General features: G+C 39.6%; 1 protein-coding gene across 3 annotated transcripts in view; it reads right to left on the bottom strand.

Annotated features, from left to right (window-relative positions):
• Positions 1 to 21,571, bottom strand: part of LOC124612336 (tyrosine-protein phosphatase non-receptor type 23-like) — a 158,215-nt gene that overhangs the window by 46,997 nt on the left and 89,647 nt on the right. For all 3 annotated transcript variants that reach the window (XM_047140485.1, XM_047140483.1, XM_047140484.1), the window contains exons 10-14: positions 15,604 to 15,838; positions 15,296 to 15,495; positions 12,636 to 15,206; positions 7,398 to 7,601; positions 2,275 to 2,418 (exon numbers count right to left, since the gene is read on the bottom strand). In XM_047140485.1, coding sequence (XP_046996441.1) covers positions 2,275 to 2,418; positions 7,398 to 7,601; positions 12,636 to 15,206; positions 15,296 to 15,495; positions 15,604 to 15,838 — 3,354 coding nt within the window. The remainder of the gene's footprint in view (positions 1 to 2,274; positions 2,419 to 7,397; positions 7,602 to 12,635; positions 15,207 to 15,295; positions 15,496 to 15,603; positions 15,839 to 21,571) is intronic.

Here is a 21,571-nt window from a genome sequence, read left to right as displayed (position 1 = left end):
CAGCTGCGACGGAGCAGCAGTTGCAGACGGGCCAGGGGGCAGTCGGTCAGTTGCTGCGGACCAGGGAAGATACCTCCGCAGTGTCGGAGCGTGTGTGGAGCTGTCCGATCGCTATGAGCTTTGTGGTTCACCAACCTAGGATGTCAAACTTAAGTAGTAATTTCAACTACCCAAGCAACATCCATTCATGTTGTGTGCTTCATAACTTTTGTGTGTTTGAGTTCTCATGTACCGATTGGTGGCAAGCAAGTCGTCGTGTCGGTCGGTCCATGGCTGTCCCCTGGTTGGGTTCCGACAGATCAAGTGTAGCTGGGCTCACTATCTGTCTTGCCTAAGTGAACGAGGGCAGACCGACCTCCCTTGAGGCTTTTGAGTGCCACCAGAGTTTAATTATCTGTTGTCAGCTACCTTAGATGCAAGGCTTATGGTTATTTTTCTTTTTTTCTTAAAAATTCTGCAAAATTAATTCTTTAATTTATCTTTCAAGCTTAAACATTGTGGCCTACTATCTTTAAAAGATTATGGTAATATATTTTAAAATTTTGAAACTTAATTGTGGCCTTCAGCCATTGGTATTGCACCTTGCATATGTATGTTTTCTCTGCTTAGCCTTAGGGCTTTCCATGGAGCCATGACACGTTTTCTTATTTATTTGATTTGCCTCTTTAATTGCATTTTAATCTTGTTAATTTTTAAGATTTCTTGCTGTTAAACATTCTGGCCTCCTGCCCTTATAAGTCTATGGTAATATATTCTAAAATTTTGAAATTTAACTGTGAACCTCAGCCATTTGTATTGCACTTTGCATATGTTTGCTGGTTTATTTTAAAAATTATTTTATGGCTACCTTAATTGGATTTTTATCTTGTTGATTTGTTAAGACTTCTTGTTTGGAGGCCTTCAGCCATGAAAGAGTTGCATTCGGTAAAGGTCCGGCTATGTGCTGCTTTGGTTGTAAAGTTTATTAAATTACAATAAATGACAATTAGAAGGAGAAACTGACCTCAACCTTTGGCCCTTTCCACAATCCTGTTACCTGTTCTGACCAGCGGGTTTAGTGGGCGTATCACCTCATTTAAATTTATGCCAAAAAGTACACAGGATTTATCTGAAACAATATTTTCCATTTGTGGTAGGTGGCACTGTAACTGGAGGAATAAACTGAAATCAGTAACCCTGATTATGAGATTCAAGGGGATTCACTGAACTCAAGCGTCCTGATGGTGTGGGGACTCACTGAAATTAACCGTGAAGGGAACAGAAAAGTACATTACATTAAATGTAGGTTATTTGCCAGACTCTTAAATGTCTAAATGTAAAAGTTTTATTGTAATGTGTACTGAATGAGGGCATGAATGTGCATTCTCATACACTACACACATTTATTATGGGGTGTACAAAAGCCTGGAGTTATCAGCTGAAGGAAGGATAGTACAATATCAAGGCTTCCATAAAGTCAAGATTAAGCAATATGTTGTTATGGCACCATCACGATAGACAGTCCACGTTACGGTCTAGAAGCTCTCTATGGGAACAGACACTCAAAATTATAATTGTATGACAAGTCTGTAAGTTGTATCTTATGATAAGATGTTAGTGGAGATATCAGTAGGAAATTTAAGTTTCAATTTGCTTAGTCTCTTGCACAAGATTATTTGCCGAGTGTGATACCCCTCGTGTGACAAGAATGTGAGATTTAAATCACCAGAAGTTGAATCACACAAACGGTTGTGGTATGCCTGAGCCTATGCTAGGGTGATGGCTGCGGAACATTTCATGATGGAAACACCCTCATAATGTGGAGTATTTGCCCAGCCCTTACAAGATATACATTGAATCACGAAGGTATCTACTTCATATTACATTATTCATACATGGGGAGGGAGAGAGGGAGAGGGAGGGAGAGAGAGGGAGGGGGGGGGGAGAGAGAGAGAGAGAGAGAGAGAGAGAGAGAGAGAGAGAGAGAGAGAGAGGGGGGGAGGGAGGGAGAGGGAGGGAGGGAGGGAGAGAGAGAGAGAGGGGAGAGAGAGAGAGAGAGAGAGAGAGAGAGAGGGAGGGAGGGAGAGAGAGAGAGAGAGAGGGAGGGAGGGAGAGAGAGAGAGAGAGAGACTGTTGTAACTTACTATAAATGCAAACAACATTCCACCATTATATAATTCAATTTTAATATCCTAATTAATGTACTTATCTACATCATTATGTAAATGAATCTCAAGTATTAATGACAGATTTTAACAATTCTGTACAAAACACATGATAAATAATCACTATTACCTTTACGAATGAAGCATTTATGTAATCATCCTTGGTAGAAGGCAATTCAACACGAGAATGATCATAGGGTAGAATATCTGGGAAACGATTTTTCATTGGATAGCACCGAGCAACTGAAATGCTTCTTTTATGAGCATCCTTTTCCTGAAACAAATTTAGTAAGGAAATTATTGTTTGCTCCACAGGATCTCTTTGCAGTGTTTTTCTTTACATGAAATTCAGGGAATAAAAATATGAGATTTTGTACTTTCAATCATACTCTAAAAAATGTGGATTTTCTTTCGGACTTAATATGAGTAATCAGCATTTAAAACTACTCTTTGGCAAGTAAAAATCTGCTTTACACTTTCCGAAGAAACAGCCTCTTCTCCTTTCCTGTTACCTTTATAAGTGTTAACCAAACTTGGCTCAAATCCTAAGAAATAAGAATAATGTGAATCAACCATAAATGAATAAGAAACAAAAGAGATCCCTCATTGTCCACGAAACAGGTTAGAAAATTATTGCAGAAGAAGAGAAAAAACAATGGCAGATTTAAAAGAAAGCAACATCTCCAGGATTGGCAAGGGTTAAACAGAAACTATACATTAAATACTGACTTCAACATGTATTCTGTCCTGAGATCTAGCAGAAAACCTAAAAAAATCTAGATGTATCTAAGGTATATGACTGGTGATGACAGATCCGTACCATCACTCACTCACACACACACACACACACACACACACACACACACACACACACACACACACACACACACACAGAGAGAGAGAGAGAGAGAGAGAGAGAGAGAGAGAGAGAGAGAGAGAGAGAGAGAGCGCGATGGTTGTGTTACGGTAGTACCACTAAAACAGGGTAATTGACCAGAGTTTTCCGAAATTCCTTCAACAAGGAAGAAGAAGCAAAAAATACTCCAGAATTTGAATAAAGAACAACCAAACAGGGGTAATTTGAAAGTAGATTTCCTTGGTCATTTAATAAAGGAGAGTTTGCAGTCCACATCCTCCACAAACCACTAAACTTGCCGAAGTAGTGAGACTTGTAATGCCTCAATGGCGCAGGTAACCATCTTTAGTTGCAAAACTCATCAGTGGCGTATCTGTGACAGGCCACACTAATCTATCGTTGCTGACGAGACTTACAGCAACCTTTTCAGTAGTTACAATGGAAATACCCTGGGTGATGACTAATCTGTTCTATTACCATTATCCAACATGGCCTTGCAATGTTGGTATTGTGACACAGCTGAAAACAAGGGGAAACTACACCCATTATATTTCCAAAGAATATGGCAGCTTTATTGTATTGTTTAATAATATCATCCTGGGTAAGATATTCTGGAGATAAAATAGTCCCCTATTTGGCTCTCTGTTGTGGTCTGCCCATGAGAATTTTCAGAGGAAAGATAGATAGATAGATAGATAGATAGATAAATAAATAAATAAATAAAATTTAAAAAAATCTCGTGTTCTGCGGATCAGAATATGGAACATTAGATCACATAAGCAGGTAGCTTAGAGAATTTGTAAAGAGAAACAGGTATGTTGAAGTTACGCATAGAGGAACTTAGTGAAGTGCAGCGGCAGGAAGAACAGGATTTTCTGGTCCGGTAAGTACCGGGTTGTCACAACACCAAATCCCACAGGAGTTATGTAGGAGTAAGTCAGAACAAGACAATACGGATGCAGGTCAATTACTATGAACAGCACTATGAATGAATAATTACAGCCAGGCCACAGCCCACCACTGTAGTACAAGTATATATTCGTACTAGATCTGCAGAAGCTGTATAGTGAGTAACATAAAAAAGGTAAAGGTGTCACCAACCTGAGATTAGTTTGAATTCCATAGTGTTTTTATAGGCATGCTCCTATTAGAGGTGGTGTGACCTTGCCTTCCTCCAATCTTTAACCTGTCTTACTTAGCCAGTTTAACGTTGACTCCGAACCATTTTAACGTTGACTCCGAACCATGGTGCAACTTGCCGTTTTCCCACATTAATAGATTGTTGCCAAAGGTGAAAGAGACAATAGGTGAGAGCAAAAATCCTTGGTCTGACTGACGACTAACCCTCAGACCTTTTGATGTATAGTCAGACACTTACCTTTGGTGTCACCAAACCATATTGAAAAGTCTGTATGATTAGGTAAAAGAAGTTCTTCGGTACAATTTACAAGATGAAAATTTGTGATTGGTGTCTGGAATTCAGTAGCACAAAAAGGAGGAGTAAAAAAATAATAGAAGAACATGGACTGGGAAAAGGAAGGAATGAAGGTGGGAGTTCTTGGTAAAATATTGTACAGAACATAATTTAATCATTTCTAAAACTTTGTTTAAGAATCATGAAAGAAGTTTAAGTACATAGGAGAGGCATGGAGACATCAGAAAGCTTAGACAGAGCATGTAAGACATACATTTAGAAACCAGATTTTGAAAAGCAAAGAATTTCCCATTTAGGTGTGGACTCAGCGCATATGTTATTGGTTATATAATGCAAATTGAAGCTGAAGAAACTGCAGAAAGGTTGGAAATTACAGGGATGGAACCTGGAACAAGAGGTTTGTCAGAGTTTCAAAAGAAGCATTAGACAATGACTCACAGAAATAGGCAAAAGAAATACAACAGAAGAACAATGGGTATCTTTTAGAGATGAAAATAGTGAATACAGCAGGGGGAAAAATAGATTCCTTTGAATAACACACAAGGTAGTAAATGACGAAGGCATTTGTATCTTTTTTCAGATTACTCTGGCTTCACCAGCACTGAGTACTGTTTATCATGCTTTCATCAAAGTGATATCCTGCCACACATCTAATCTAAAAAAAAATATGTATTCCAGGGGTGTGTGTGTGTGTGTGTGTGTGTGTTTGTTTTACCTAAAGATATTGTAAGAAGTTTGGAAATGATGCATCAACTACACTACACCCCTGCCAGTATTAACATCTGTGTTGATTGTGTTTCATTTAAATGAAATTGAAAGTACAGTGGCAATTTCTCAAGTTTATGCCTTCCCTATGCTAACTGAAATAGTCTGCAAGTGCACCTCTTATGTATCTGCTCTAACAAAGAATCCAACTTAGGCATCCGAGTTAAAGTGTTCCACGTTTTGGCCATGTACCTGTCTACTGCAGTATGCTTCCTTTTCATGTTGGGCAGCTGCCTTTTCTTATGTCATTGTTACTGTACTTACCCTATTATAAGTCCCCCCCCCCCCCTCCCCACCAAAATCAGTCATTCAAAAAATAGGCGATCCTTATTTCAGCAGATTAAACTATTGCTGCCGAGGTAAACATTTTTACGGTGTTTAATCGATTAATATAGGGGTCGTCTTACATTTACAGATGAAGCTTTGGCTATTGAGGTTTCATACAAATTTATTTTGGAGAGCTCCATAGGGTAGAGCTTAGCACACAATACTTTCGTTTGAATAGGCTCAAGATTTCCCGATACACAGAGGCACTAGATACAATATTGATCTTGCTCGATCAGTCACGTGACATATGACTCACCGCACTAGTGCAATGGGTGGATACATGAGAAACTATGAAGTAGAAACTACAACAATCTAATGCTCTGCTTAAAAAATGTCAATTTTGTGAAACGCAGGAGGAAATAGCATTAAACTCTATCAACTCACAAACTTTTGTTGTAGTTTAATAGATTTGCAATAGAAGTTCGCATACATGTATTGACACCATATACATACATTTATGCTGCTTTTTAAGTAAATGTGTCATTCAAAGGCAAAAACGTTGCCCTTCAAAAGCCTTTACATGATAATGAAGCTAAGTCAGTATTTTATTTGGTTATGAGAAACTAATGATTCACGAAGTGCGTTGCAAATAAAAACTCAGTAGCTATTCATGTTTTAGAATACTGGGGGAATATGTTACCAGCTTTTAATCAGCTTTAGAACAAGATTGTGACATTCAGATGAAATGTAGAAGAAAATTAATCCAGAATTAGATGTGTAACAAACCAAAGAAATCACTTTAAACTGATTGCAATTTTTATCACAAAAATAAATTATAGTGGAAAGAACTTTTGTGGAGATAGTGCCAACAGACGGCACTAGATTGTGGGACAAGCGAAAGTTCATGAAATGTACTGAATTGTGATTGCACTCTTTTATTTGTAAATTAGTTGCTGTTGTTACATATGACCTGCATCCTAGAAGATATGGCTGTCTGTGTTTCACTGTTGCACAAGCACAGCACTACAGAAGACTTGGAGGGGGAACAGTGACACAAGCTTAGCTGAGAACAATAAAGAGTGTTGGGAGGGGAGTGGTGAGCAGGCATCAAATTTCCAAAATTCATCTTGCTGCCAACCATCAGAAACTATACTGTGTACTTTGGCTTTTTATGGACATCTACTATGTTTAAAACGCAGTTTGCCTGAATCCATTTGTACTCGGAATCGAATTGATTTCGAACTGGACAAATACACAACAGCTTACATTTCTGCAGGAGATGCTAAAAATCTAGCCTGGGGCCAGTAGCACACTTAATGTTGTCGATGCTCAGCGTGAGGTATGATGCAAGTGTAGGGGGTTGTGTGTCAGCTGCTGGATCTACACAGACAATGACAGAGCAGCGGGCAGACAAAGTGTTTTTGTAGCAAAAGACACTCTAACACTCTGACATCAATATAGAACTGGTACCACAGACAACAGGCTAAACAAAAGAGGCAATGAAGATAAAAATTAACGTAAACCATATCTGTTGGTTTATTTTATTTCTACTTGTACCATCAAAACATAGACAATCAATAAATGGCATATGGTTAGATTACGCATTTCTATCATTCTTTGTTTGAATGTATCCTGCTGCTTCTTGTGATTGCTATATATGAAGGGTCTGGTCTGGACACTTCAGTGTCTTTTAAATGAAATTACTTGCTGCCACAATCTTTCATTTGTGCACAAAAATGATTCACACTGTGGTACAGACATAACCAGATGAAACTGTGTATCAATAAAGAGGGAATGATCAGATCTATTAACTTAAACTTTATATTAAGGTGTAATTTAAAACAGAACTCTTGGGAACATGCAAAGCTTAATGAGCTAAAAATTTACATTTACAAACCAACATATTTATTTTAAAAAATCAAAATCAAACCTGTAGTTCAAGAAGTTCTTTCCATTTCATGTCAAGTGGTGTGGGCCCATTTAAGGTTTTTGTTGTAAGCCCTTCTACAAATTTTTCATACTTTTCAACTTCCAGAACAAACTGGTTTAGTACCTCTGGGTCAGCAAAGGGATCTTTTTCGAGGGTTTTTGAAGTCTGACGATCTTCTGCAGAAACTTCATTCTGTTCAGGAACCTAAATGTAACACACAAAACTTAAAATGAAATCACAACAATGATAATGAGGACAATGAAGATAAGTGATTTCGTAGTAAAAAAGACCACCCCAATTTCTTGTTTTCTGTCCTCAGGTTAGTTTGCCAATGCTGCTTTGACTGGTCGTAAAAAAAAAAGTGATGTTTGATAAGCACAGCCCTCTTCTGCTTATTGACTAGTAGCATTACTCATTAAGAAGTGAATACGTTCACTTTACCTGCAGCTTATCATGTCAAGGTGGACCATTTCAAGAGCCATCTTATTCCAAAATTAAGTTCAGTGCTGTGAGTCCACATGACCAACACATTAACACTTTGTGTGTAACTAACATTACTGAGGAATATAAAATTACTTTTAGTTGCCTGCACAGACCATGCTTTCTTCAGTATTTGCGGCAGTACGAATATCGGAGTTACTGATAAATGTGAAATGAACACAGAGCCTTAGTTGGGATAATTTTTATGATAAATTTCATTTTAAAGATTTATCTGTAATAACCACAACATCTTTTGGCACCAATAATCCAATAATATAGGTCATTGTCTTCTTGCCATAAATTTACAAACCAAAAAAATATCTCTACTTAATAGAATGTGTGCTACAGAAGGGCTGCTGTCTGACAATATTTTAAATGACAATTATTACATAGTGTACAATAACTATAATTTGAAACTGACATAAATGGAATAATCAACTCAGCTATGGCATGATTTTATTCAAAACTATGCACACAAGGTATGTACCCTGATGTGGGTAATAAGGAGGGAAGAATGGAGGGAAATACAAAAAAGATAACAACAGAGAGAGAGAGAGAGAGAGAGAGAGAGAGAGAGAGAGAGAGAGAGAGAGAGAGACGGGGAGGGTGGGCAGGGGGGGGGGGGGGCGGGCAGGAACAATGAGTGAGCAAAAAGGAAAAAGCAATGAATGTGAATGGAGAAAAAGAAGAACAGTGAAGTATTGTGAAGGTTTAAGCCTCCTGGATGGCAGAACATGAGATGTTCTGGGAAGGTAATTCTCAACTGTGATATTCTGAGAGGATATCTAAATTCAGGGGTGTACATAAAGTCCAGGAACACTTTCAATTATTTATTGCACGAGAACTAAACATTGTACAGATGTCATACATATTGCATTTTGAAGAGAAACTCTGACAGCTTTTTTACAAACATTCAACATGCGAACCATGAGTGACCCAGCAGACGTCAGTACAGTAATTGAATTCTTGCCATACCCGTCCCAGCAAGGCATCGTCAACTGTGGCAGTCGCTTCCGTATTTTCTCCTGGAGCTCTGCTACATCACGTGGTAGAGGTGGTACATACACCAAATCTTTAATGTGTCCCCACAGCAAAAAGTCACACGGAGTGAGATCTCGTGGTCAGGGAGGCCATTTCACGAAAAAGCTGTCCTCTTCTGTAGCACGGTCGATCCATCGAAGTGACAGCTCCATGTTCAGGTATTTATGAACTTCATGATGAAAATGGGGTGGTATAAAAAAAAAAACACTTTCAGGGTTCCTCTTCAAAATGACATATGTATGATATCTGTACAATGTTTGGTTCTTATGCAATAAATAATTGAAAATGTTACCGGACTTTATGTACACCCTGTAGAAAGAATGCAAGTAAATTTTGTAGTGAATTAATTGTGAACCATTGGCTGGGATTTATTTTTACTTAACTTACAGTGTGAATACTGGACTGGTTACGAAGTCCCACGTCAGTTACGGATTCAGCAACATTAGGAAAACTTTACCCACTTTCACATGAATGACACCGCACACAGGCAGTTGGAGTACACACAATCCATCCTGGGAGGGGTAATTAATCATACTAAATTCATTGATAACCATGCTAACCCTGTGTCGACGCAGGAAAAACACCACAAGAAAAAGAATACTCCCTTTTCTCAATTATTTTCACTCACTTCCTGATATGTATTACATTTACTACTAATGAACCCTATAGATATTTTCTCTTACAGTCATAATACATATTTTTATACTGTTATATTCCTTGCAGTAGTGCACACTGAAGAAATATCCTTTCTGTAGTATATGCAGGGCTGGGCCCCAGCTGCTGCCACCACAGCATTGGAGTTGGGGTGAGAATTGGGGTGGGGGTGGGGTGCAGGTCATGGCAATCAGCACTGCAGTCCCAGGCATATATTCGTATACGCACTGTCACATGTCCACATGATGCTGCACCTGTATTCCACTGCAACAGGTACTTTGGTTGCCACTCAGACCCTCCTCAGCCAACTCCAGACCAACTGTCAGCCATCTAAGGTCTACACTTTGAAGTACAATGCCTGCAGCTGCTGCTATCAGATAGTGCAGCCTCATGCCTTCACCAGGATCATCAGCCACTGGACGCTCAACAGCTGCTCTCACACTTGGACCTGCAACCTGATGACCACAAGCTCACAGCCTTGTGGTACACTGCTGCTGATCATCAACAGTACCTCGGCTCACCACAATCATGGATCTCGAGATGGAGGCACCGGCTACACATAATCAAGATAGGCTTTCCAGTTGTACTTAAGTGTGGACTGTTGCCCTCTGAAGCTGTACTACGTTAAGTTCAAGGTTAATAAATAAAGTTATTATTGCAACGGATAAGTTCAATCTTTACCAGTCACGCAACTCGGCTAAGGTCATTTCAGTGGCAATTTGGCTGACTCTATTGGGTGTAACATACAGTAAACATCAATACTCAGTACAGGGCATGCTAAAAATTTGCCCTCTCTAGCACACCACTCAAGGTGTACTGGCTGCAGCACCAACTCCTGGTCTCGTCCATCACCTGCCCACCTTCACAGAAAGCCCGATGCTGCCACGCTGTGCCACATTTTGCTTGGATGTTGCAGCTGTGGCTCTCCCTCTTCCCAAGAGCGTGGTAGTGCTGGGCACGACAGGGACGACAAGGCCACTTATTCCTGTGTATTTCAGTGTTTCTTGGTGTAGTGTTGGAACATGGTTTCTTTCTTTCAAAATTCATCGTGTGTTTTCCAAACAAGTACATTTTTTCTTGTCTGTTAGTGTAGCTTGGTGGGGCACTATATTCCTGTTTATTGTGTTGTGATAGTCTGTATTTGAATAATACAAAAGAGTGAAATTGCTCACCGTGTTCTGAACACAGTCTGTTCTTTTCTAGGTTTCTGTAACTTTGTTCAATTGTGAGGTTATCTCAATTTTGGTAGATGTTCACTGGCAACTGGTTCCTGTTTTCTCAGTAGAAGCAATTTCTTGGCATATTTGGATGGCCTGCACACATTTTGTTCAATAGTTCCTTGGTGTAACTCTTGCCTTTCTGTGTACCACGTCTTTTCAATTGCCGGAGCCATTGTTGCCTCAGGCCCTTCCTTTCCGGGATAAGGCAATCAGACCTGATATGGAGTGTCTCCCTGCTCACTCACATTCTATAGGTCTTCCCACAGTTCTAAAGTGGGCATGATCACAACCAGTGTTCAGAGGAGGCTTCCAGGAGTTCATGTGTGGGACCGTGGGCCAGCTTCTGTCACCCTTGTTTGCAATGTTGTCGTGCCTTGTGGCACCCAGTAGTTGTCCATCCTGCTGTTTGCCGTCCCAATGGTATGGGACCAGCCCTTCCATGTGACACCAGATGCCATCAGATGCCAAGCCTTTAGTTGTTGGCCCTCCTGTCCTCACCAGCCCTGTCAATGCTGAAGCAAACACTTTTGCTGGCCTTGTCATGGCCAGCCCTCCAGTCATTGCCAGCGTATCGCAGCCAGCCCCCGCGACCCTGTTCCTGGTCACCGCAGCTTCAGCCACCCTTGTGGCTGCTTCGAAAGTCTCCGCTGGCCCTGAGGCACTCTCAATACTGTTCCTGGCCATTGCCTCCTTCATGGCCATCCTGCAGCTAGTGCGGCCATCTCCACTGATGCACCTGACCCCATTGCGTGTCCTCCCACGCCTAGGATGGGGATTCAACACATTGCCATATGCCCCACCTATGCCTGGCCTTCCCCATTACCAGTTATGGCAGCCAGTGGGTGTTTCCCTACACTAACATGGCATACTTCTTTTGTCGGGATCAATTTTTTGGTGTTCACTGACTGAGTGCCACGGTGTTTTGCTCGTCTCCTCTGGTGACTGCTTGGTGCCTCCTCCCATGGGTGCTGCACTTGTCTGAGGTGGTTGCACCATCTCTGTTAAAGAGGGGAGGAGTGTAATCTATGCAGTAAAGAATAGTTATTGTGACTGGTGAATTCAATCTTTACCAGTCGCACCATTCAGCTAAGACTATTTCATTTCCAATAAATGTTTAAACCACCTAAACCCCAACTGTTGCTCCAGCTGACTATAGACAGAGAACCACTGAAAAATGTTACTGCAAATAAATTCAAGAGCTAAAAATAGGCGTAGAAATGCAATACACACCACTCTTATCTGTTTAGTGTTTCTCCCTGTCACTTTCCTGATACAGGTCGTATGTCTTACCATATAATGTTTTATTTGTCATTTCTATGTCTACTCATCTGTATTCTCTGCCTTTGTGGTTAGTCTCATTAATACCCATAATTTTCCTAGTTTAATGCACGCTATTATTCTCAATATGCTAAGTAAAAATTAATATTTTTCATAAATCTTGTGTTTCCAGCTCATAATTGTGTCAAAACAGTGTGCCAAAATCCTAGTTTAATCTGTAAAAAAAAAAAAAAAAAAAAAAAAAAAAAAAAAAAAAAAAAAAAAAAAAAAAAAAAAACAGCAAAATTACTTGCCAGACTTTTTTGAATCATCATCTACATTCACTAAGCATGTGTGACAGTAAATTTAAAACTAATTTCTAAATCTATCATCCAGTCTTTTCCTCATTAAATCTTCCTATTTCTCTTAAGGAACAGCCTTTGATAGTCTTTATCTCAATTTTCCATTTTAGTTAGTCCTATCATTGCAGCATACAACTAAGATTTATTATAGCAAATACTTTCTGAATGTGAAGGAATTGTCATCTTGTATAAACAAATAAAAATTTTTATGGCTGTAGGTTTACCTGAATTGTTGGCAGTACTAGGGGTTTCTTCTCTCCAGCTCCCGAAGCCTCATTAACAACAGAACTGATTTGTGTCTGCAACATCGTCACAGATGGTTGCTGGGCAACAATCTCCTTTTTTGGTGAGAAGTTGCTACCATCAGTTTGCTGCACTGAGGAACCAGTCTGCTGTTTTGCAACACCATTTTGTTGAACTTGTTGCTCTTTTTTTGGTGACACATTTGCAGGCTGTTGAGGAACAAGTGGCTTTTGATTCAACGAGAAGTCCAGCCCTGCTAAAAGATCAATATTAGATGACACTCCACTATCACTCTTGCCCTCTACTGAAGAACTTGATGAACTTCCCTGAAGACTGAAGGTTGTATTTGTAGCATCACCTGGGAACCGTGCTTGCATATAGGTCATTGGAGAAGGAGCTGCAGCTTGTTGAGCACTTGTACCTTGCTGATATGTATCATTTTGCACTGTTGGTTGAGATTCTGATTGAATCGTTTCCGAACCATACTGATAACCATATGGTGCAGTGTAGTAATTAACATGAGAGTATGCTTGACTAGAAATTGGTAGAGTTGTGTTGTATTGGGATGCATATGTCTGACCATCCACAGCTGTTTGGAATGAGCTCGTTTGTGATGTAGCGTACTTCCCAGCATTAGTATATGACGACGTTCCAGCTCCTGCCATGTATTGGTACTGGGTTGCATCAACAACGTTGCTGCTGCTTGCCACTGAAGCCTGCACAGAATATGGAGGTGAAGCAGCATACACTGTACTATACATGCTATCATAATATGGTTGCTGCTGTGGCACGCTAGATGGTTGGGTTTGTAAGGAAGAGGTGGATCCTGTAGGTGCAACACCAGCACCTTGGTACTGGACTGCACTTGAAGTAGGACCAACATCTGAGGAATTCGCAGAATATGATGATACATTTTGATTTTGTTGTAGTTGCGTCTGCGATTGTGCCTGTTGCCACTGATACTGAGGATATGTCACTGGTGGTTTCTGCACAGATGGATAACTCTGAGGATGAGGTGGTATTTTCTGTTCTGTATCATATGACCCCATCACAGTTTGCTGGTTTTCTTGCCATCCACACTGAGCTGCCTGTTGTTGAGTGTTTCCTGGGTAATATGGAACATTAACAGAAGAATCCTGTGCAGCATAAGCTGCCCCATATTGGTAAGGTTGTGACTTACTGTAATCATATGTGGGATATGAGGTACTGTGTGCTGGATATGAAAGTTGCTGCTGTTGAACAGCAGTGTCGTGCTGGGGAGTACTTCTGTATTGGGGAGTGGTGCTATGTTGGCCAGCAGAGGAGATACTCGACTGTGAAACTCCACCTTCCTTAGTTATATTCATTGCAGGTATTCCAGAAGTAGATATTTGTTGAGGCACAGTGCTATGTACTGTTGTTGGTACTGTCTGTGGTAAATATGCTTGTTGACTTGTTGAATAATTCTGATGTACTTGTGTATGATAGTGTTGTGGGTACCCAGCATACATTTCCGAAGTGTCTCCAATTTGTGGTTGTGGTACATTTGTTGACTGAGCTTGTGAAATTGGTGGTGTCTGCAAATGACTGTATGGGTTTTGCACTGTATCTGTACTATGGTACGCTGAGCCATACTGATAAGCTGGGCTTTTAGCAGCATGATGGCTAGTTGTATCTCTTGACCCAACACTGGAATATGAACCAGGTCCTCTAGGTGTAGATGAAGTGGGAGGAAAAACATGAGAACCTGTTGTCTGGTGCTGATAGTATTGTTGTGTTTGACCATACACATAGTCTGCATATTGATCTCCTGTATATGGCATCTGATGAGGTGGTTGGTATCCTGAAGTGCTGTAAGTATATTGTGGAGCACTAGAAACGTATGCGGGTGTCTGGTGACTCATTTCAGGTTTGGCAATACCAGGAGATGTAGTGGGTTGGTACAGTGTGTCCTGCTTTGTAATTGTGCCACAAGTTTCAGTTGTACCTTCTGAGCCCACAGGAGCTGGTCTTACAGGTGGGACCCATGGTAATGGACCTGCAAGATTCTCGCTGCTCCCTGCACTTTCTGCTGTATAGGAGGCTGGAAGTTGCCCTCCAATGCCTGTTGTACTGCTTGCTGGCATTGCTGTGCTAGAAGGCAGAGTAAAAATCTGAGAGGTAGAGTAGCTTCCAGTGGGCAATGTACCCTTCATACTCTGAAGATAGTCTCTCAACTTTGGACCACCAGAATCAATACTTGGCTTATCTACATCCTGTCTTGGTATCTTCTTATTGTTCTTTGCAAGTATCTGTTCACGTTCCTCATCCTGCACCTTGCAGGTTCCTTTAACTCTCTGCAGTAGCTTTGTAACATTAGTCTCCAGTTTTCGATAAAATTCGAGACCTTTGTTTGATTTCGCAAGTAGGTCTTCATATGCATCATAAGAAGATATCAATGCATTAATAGTGGCTTCACGTTTTCGCATTGTATCCATAGCAGCTTTTCTTGGGCCTGCACACTTTGCATATGCTTCTGTAAGTGCTTTCAAAATATTTTCTTGTGCAGCTAAATTCTGTTCAATAATGGTTTCCTGTAAACAAGATAGCAATAACAACAACACTTCGGCTACAATGAAACTTGTATGATGTTCTCAAACCTACGGCTTGTCATATTACTTACATATTTTTGATGTTTTTGCATCTCCTGACTGAATATGGTTTCAAGTGACTCACCAGTGCGAGTAACAAGCTGACGAGTAATGTCGTCCTGACAGACTGACTCTCTCAGCTGTGCAGCTAAAGTAGCTCGCTGTTTTTTCATTTCATCTACCTTGTCAATCAAATGTTGTAATTCCTTAATAGCTGCTTCATCCTCAGGAGCTGCATCAATAATAATAATAATAATAATAATAATAATAATGTAATGACACAATTACCAAATCCTACATATTTACTTATGAAATTTAAGCCATACTAAGAAATACATACTGTTCATATTGCTGATGGTTGGTATTTGTTTCTTAAGGTCTGGTAATGGAAGAGAGAGAATTCGCAAATTGCTAATATGTAATGTCATGGCCTTGTGAAGTGTCTGGTTTGATTCTGATGCTTTGGCATGGGCTTCATGATATTTATTTGCTTCCCGTGTGAGATCAGTTGCAACAATTGATGGTGGTCTCTTCCCCATTAATTCTTGGTAGTCCTTTTCTTTCTTATCTTCAAGCTTTGGAAAAAGAAGTAAATTATATTGATAAAGCAGTTATAACTGAAGAAAGGTAATCTGCTTCACAAAATGCTGATATTTTTACAAAATCTAATTGTAAAGGAAAAATCAAAAGTAGAGAATAATGAGAACACATACAGTTAATCATACATCATTAACTATTAAACGTAACAAAACTGATAAAAAGTATGAAGATTTAATGCAAAAATACTAACTTTTGAGAATAAATTAAACTTAAAGCATGTAACCAAACAGTGCAGAAATGTGGCATTAGAAAAATTATATCATCAAAAAGATATAGTCAACAAATACAAACTATACAAAATACTTTAAATATAAGTCACACTGTCAGTGTTTCATACTAGATAGGTTATAACAGAGAAGTCCTGCAAAGAAGTATCGGCTGATGTATATACAAGAAGGAAGACAGAATTGTTACAACTCTAATAACCAAAAAGAAAATGTTTTGAAGAAATGGAAACACAATAAATAAGAGAATCTTCACTTATTTCATCAATGGTCTACATTTCCTCACAGAAGATTCAAGTAATGTCATGCAGGTACTTTTGTTGGTGACTCAGGAGTCCAATGTGGGGGCCCAATTGGTGTCCACATGTGGGTAAGTGCATGCCACCCCGAAAAAAGGGGTTCATTGTAAGCAATTGTCTACATGCTCATTTCACAGGCTCTGTCTTGGAACTTGCTTCAGTCCTTAATGAGTTTCACCCATATGCCACAGTCTTCACAGAGCTCCTCTCATTTAACACACTTGATATTAAAAGCACTTATATCACATTTGGTACAATCTTTCATGCACAATGCAGGTCTTCCATGTGGTCTTTTGGCAAGCACTATATCACCAAGTAGTGTGTGTAGGGGAAGACACAAGTAGTTCATATGAAGTTTGTGTCCTAGCCACAAAAGGCAATGTTAGTTGAGAGTGGCAGTGACAATGGGCAGCTTTATGGTGTTCAGGACTTTCTTATGTGTCACACTGTCTCTCCATGTTATGCCTAGAATATTTGTAAGCTTCACAGATGAAAGGGGTTGAGCTTAAGTTCTCGTTTAGCAATGATGTCCAAGTCACCATAAAAGAGTGTGCTCAGCAAACATGCTTGATAGATGAGAGGTTTTTTATGGCCAACGTAAAGTGTTTGTTGTTGTTGTTGTTGTTGTTTAATGCCTGCCACTGACTTTAAAAACACGTATTTTCGCCAACAATGTGAGGGTACATTGATGACAGTGCCAACTATAATTGTATAACTGGTGTTCCTATTTCAAATGAGACTACGGTTAGCAGACGTCTGGAAATTCATGGACATGCCCTACATTTTAACCGTTTGTACGGCATCTGGGGGGAATTTTTTGGAAAGTCTTTAATGTCCTACATTTTCAGAAACAAACAGTGATAATTACAAATGAACTGCCAGATGTGAAAATAGAAACGAATAATTGGTTATTAGCCACAACTGCAAGTCACTATGGCAACACAGCTATAGTGATATAGCATATACATTCCATAGTAACAAAGAACGATGGATGTGGCTACGCAGCATTTGAACTCTGGGTTAAAATGGATTTCAGTGTCGGCGGTGTCCACGTGCTGTGCAGGTGTTGGTAACAGTGCGATGAATGATGGGAAATTGAGACAACGAATCATAATACAGATGTCAAGAACCAATGACTTTATTTTCTCTCTCTTCCATTTGCAGTTTGGTTATCAAAAATTAAAGAGTGTGGAAAGTCAACAGTTAATTCACAGTGCTTTTTTTTACAAGCCAAAATGCCGAAACGAAAATCCAAATTCAATGACGCATTGTCATTAATGTACAAGTGTTTCAAGGCAGGAAGAAGTGAATACGAAGCACAATGCCTTATTTGTCCTCCAGGAACATATGTTTCTGCTGCACACAAAGGTAAGGTTATCAAATAGTTTTTTTTTTTTTATCTTTCGTCTGTCTTTGATTGGCATATTGCTATGGCGATTATTTAAAGAGTTTTAATTTATAATTGCCAATTTTGGTATATTATCACTATATTAAGATGGAAACATTTCTCTTGCAGGTGCACAAGATTTGGAAGTACACCTGTCTTCCAAGAAACATAAAACATCTCAAAATTCTGCTGGTACTTCAGATATTAAAGGTTTTTTTGCTCAGCCCACACAGTCAGCATATCGTGTTAGCGCTGCAGTGGCAACGTTTGCATTTCACGTTGTTAATCACCACACATCATACAAATCCATGGACTGCACGCCAAAACTAAACGCAAAACTATACAGTGATTCTCAAATTGTGAAGAAAGTTTCGTGCGCAAGAACAAAGACTGAAATGATTATTAACAAAGTCCTTGCACCATATTCTGCTAACATACAACGCCTGGAAGAAATTTCTCTTTTTGGGGTTAGTACCAACAGCAGTAATCATGGTTCCCAGAAGCTAAATAATACAAAAATGCGCCAAAATACATGCGAACACAAGTAGATAAAATAGGGAGGGTTATTAAATTAAAGTGTCTTGGAGAAACCACACTGCAAAATGGACTGGAGAAATTTTCAACAGATGTGAGAGTTAATAAAATGCAAAGAGCCTATGCTCGCCAAGTGGCGGCAGGAGAAGAAATTTACAAGTTATCTGAGCCAGTTACTCCTCCTGGTAGAAAGGATGAAGGGGAAGGAAGAAGAATGAAGCAAGAAATGGGGAGAGTTTGGAAAAGTCGTCCAGAACCCTAGATCAGGGGAGACTTACTGTACAGGATGAGAAGGAAAGACTGATCATTGGGAACAACACCAGACAAAGATTTAAAAACCTAAGAGCTTAGAGGTGGATGATAGGGTAATAAGCAGAGAAGAGACTATTGCCAAAATATCATGCAAGTGTTAATAAGAGATAATGTTTTGTCAGTAATCTGTGTCTTGCTATCTTCCACCTCCAAGCTCTCACATTTTCAAATCTTGTCTGTTGCAGCCTTCAACAATTCCTTCTCTTTCTGTCCACTCCATCTCCCCTGACCCGGAATTCTGGGCGACTTTTCCAAACTATCCCCATTTTCTAAACCCTGTCAGTCCTTTTTCTTAATCCTTCTTCCTTCCTCTTCAACCCTTCTTCCAGAGGAAGGAGCTACTGGCTCCGAAAGCTTGCAAATTTCCTTAACCTTTATATATGTGTGTTGTTCTGCTGTCACTTTTTTACATTATATTTTCAAAAATTCATTATTTTTCTTGGATTAGGGATATGGTTTGACAAAAACAAATACAATAAGAAATGCATATCTTGAAAAACAAAACTAGAACACTGTACCACAGTGATAAGACCAGAATGTTTATATGCATATGAATGCTTAACAATGAACTATAATCTGGACAGAATCAAGATATTTGAAAGATGTTTTATCAGAAAAATATTGGGTGCAATACAAACAACAGATGGCTGGAAAATGAGAATATCTACCAAAATACACATAAAATATCAAAAGTAATGGCACAGTGAGGGTTAATCATCTCTAAGACACCACTACAACATGAATGAGAACAGGTTAACGAAACAAATATTCCTGTTTTTCTGGAAAAACAAACCAACAATAGCATGGATGTCAGAAATAAGAAAAGAACTAGGAACGAACACCAAAGAATCACAAATACCAGAAAGAAACCTTTTTAAGAACAAAATGCTAAGTTTAGAAGGCTTTGAAGGCAGAGTGAATAAGAAATCAGGAACAACATGGACAGAAGATATGAAACAACAGCATATGGAGAAGATGGAGTACTGGAAAAGTAGGGAACAAAGAAAGAAGAGGAAGTGAAGTTGCTATATGATCCTAGTTGGTCAATACAAAGAAAAAGAAAAAAAATGTTTTTATTTATTTACTGCAAATGTATTTCCCAGATCCACACAGCGATGAGCTTGTCCAGCTGGACATGTCAGTACAAACATTAGAGGAAGGCGAGGACATACTACCTCCAATAAGACAATACCTAGTAAAGCACTGTTTTGTTTAAACCAGTCTTCAAAATGATGGTAGCTTTAATTTTTTACATCACATACTAATTCAGTTCTTAAGCAGATTACCGATTGAAAATATCAGAATACAAAACAGTAATGAGCAGTTATACCCTTACAAGATGAGATGTGACTAACAGTGAGAGGTCTGGTTGTTGCTGTCATGCTACAGGGTTGATATCTACCGATAATGCACATGGAAACACTATAATGACTGAATGATAATAATATGGTACACATAATACTTCCAACAACACTAGAACTGTCAGACAGATTCCCTTACTTGCTGAGCCTGAGAGTTAATAACAGGAGTAACAGTGGAACCTTGTGCTGCAAGTGACTAGGTGAGGAAATTTGTGAGTGTATTGTCAAGTGTTGCCAAAAGCCATGTGGTGAGCCCAGGGTAAGCAACGTCTGCTGTGGGCTGCAGCTTTCACACACCCCCCCCCCCCCCCTGAAGAATAGGGTACACATAGGACTGAATAATTTTTTAAGTGCATTATCTGAAAACTACCTTGAGCAGTTAAACAGAGAACCAACTCGTGGCGATAACATATTAGACCTTCTGGTGACAATCAGACCCAAACTATTTGAAACAGTTAACGCAGAACAGGGAATCAGCGATCATAAAGCGATTACAGCATTGGTGATTTCAGTCAAATAGAAATATTAAAAAAGGTAGGAAGATTTTTCTGTTTAGCAAAAGTGACAAAAAAAAGATCTCAGAGTACTTGATGGCTCAACACAAAATTTTTATCTCAAGTACAGAGAGTGGGACAAAGTTCAAAACCATCGTACAATATGCATTAGATGAGTATGTGCCAAGCAAGATCGTAAGAGATGGAAGAGAGCCACCGTGGTACAACAACTGAGTTAGAAAACTGCTACAGAAGCAAAGGGAACTTCACAGCAAACATAAATATAGCCAAAGCCTTGCAGACAAACAAAAATTACGCGAAGCGAAATGTAGTGTAGGAGGGCTATGCGAGAGGCGTTCAACGAATTCGAAAGTAAAGTTCTATGTACTGACTTGGCAGAAAATCCGAAGAAATTTTGGTCTTATGTCAAACAGGTAGGTGGATCAAAACAAAATGTCCAGACACTCTGTGACCAAAATGGTACTGAAACAGAGGATGACAAACTAAAGGCCGAAATGCTAAATGTCTTTTTCCAAAGCTGTTTCACAGAGGAAGACTGCACTGTAGTTCCTTCTCTAGATTGTCGCACAGATGACAAAATGGTAGATATCGAAATAGATGACAGAGGGATACAAAAACAATTAAAATCGCTCAAAAGAGGAAAGGCTGCTGGACCTGATGGCATACCAGTTCGATTTTCCACAGAGTATGTGAAGGAACTTGCCCCCCCTGCTTGCAGCGGTGTACCATAGGTCTCTAGAAGAGCATAGCGTTCCAAAAGATTGGAAAAGGGTACAGGTCATCCCCGTTTTCAAGAAGGGTCATCGAACAGATGTGCAGAACTATAGACCTATATCTCTGACAACGATCACTTGTATAATTTTGGAACATGTATTATGTTCAAGTATGATGACTTTTATGGAGACTAGAAATCTACTCTGAAGGAATGAGCATGGGTTTCAAAAAAGACGATTGTGTGAAACCCAGCTTGCGCTATTCGTCCATGAGACTCAGAGGGCCATAGACACGGGCTCCCAGGTAGATGTCGCGTTTCTTGACTTCCGCAAGGCGTTTGATACAGTTCCCCCCAGTTGTTT

This window comes from Schistocerca americana, chromosome 4 (assembly GCF_021461395.2).
Source record: "Schistocerca americana isolate TAMUIC-IGC-003095 chromosome 4, iqSchAmer2.1, whole genome shotgun sequence".
Taxonomy (NCBI): Eukaryota; Metazoa; Arthropoda; class Insecta; order Orthoptera; family Acrididae; genus Schistocerca; species Schistocerca americana.
This window is presented reverse-complemented; position numbering and strand designations above follow the sequence as displayed.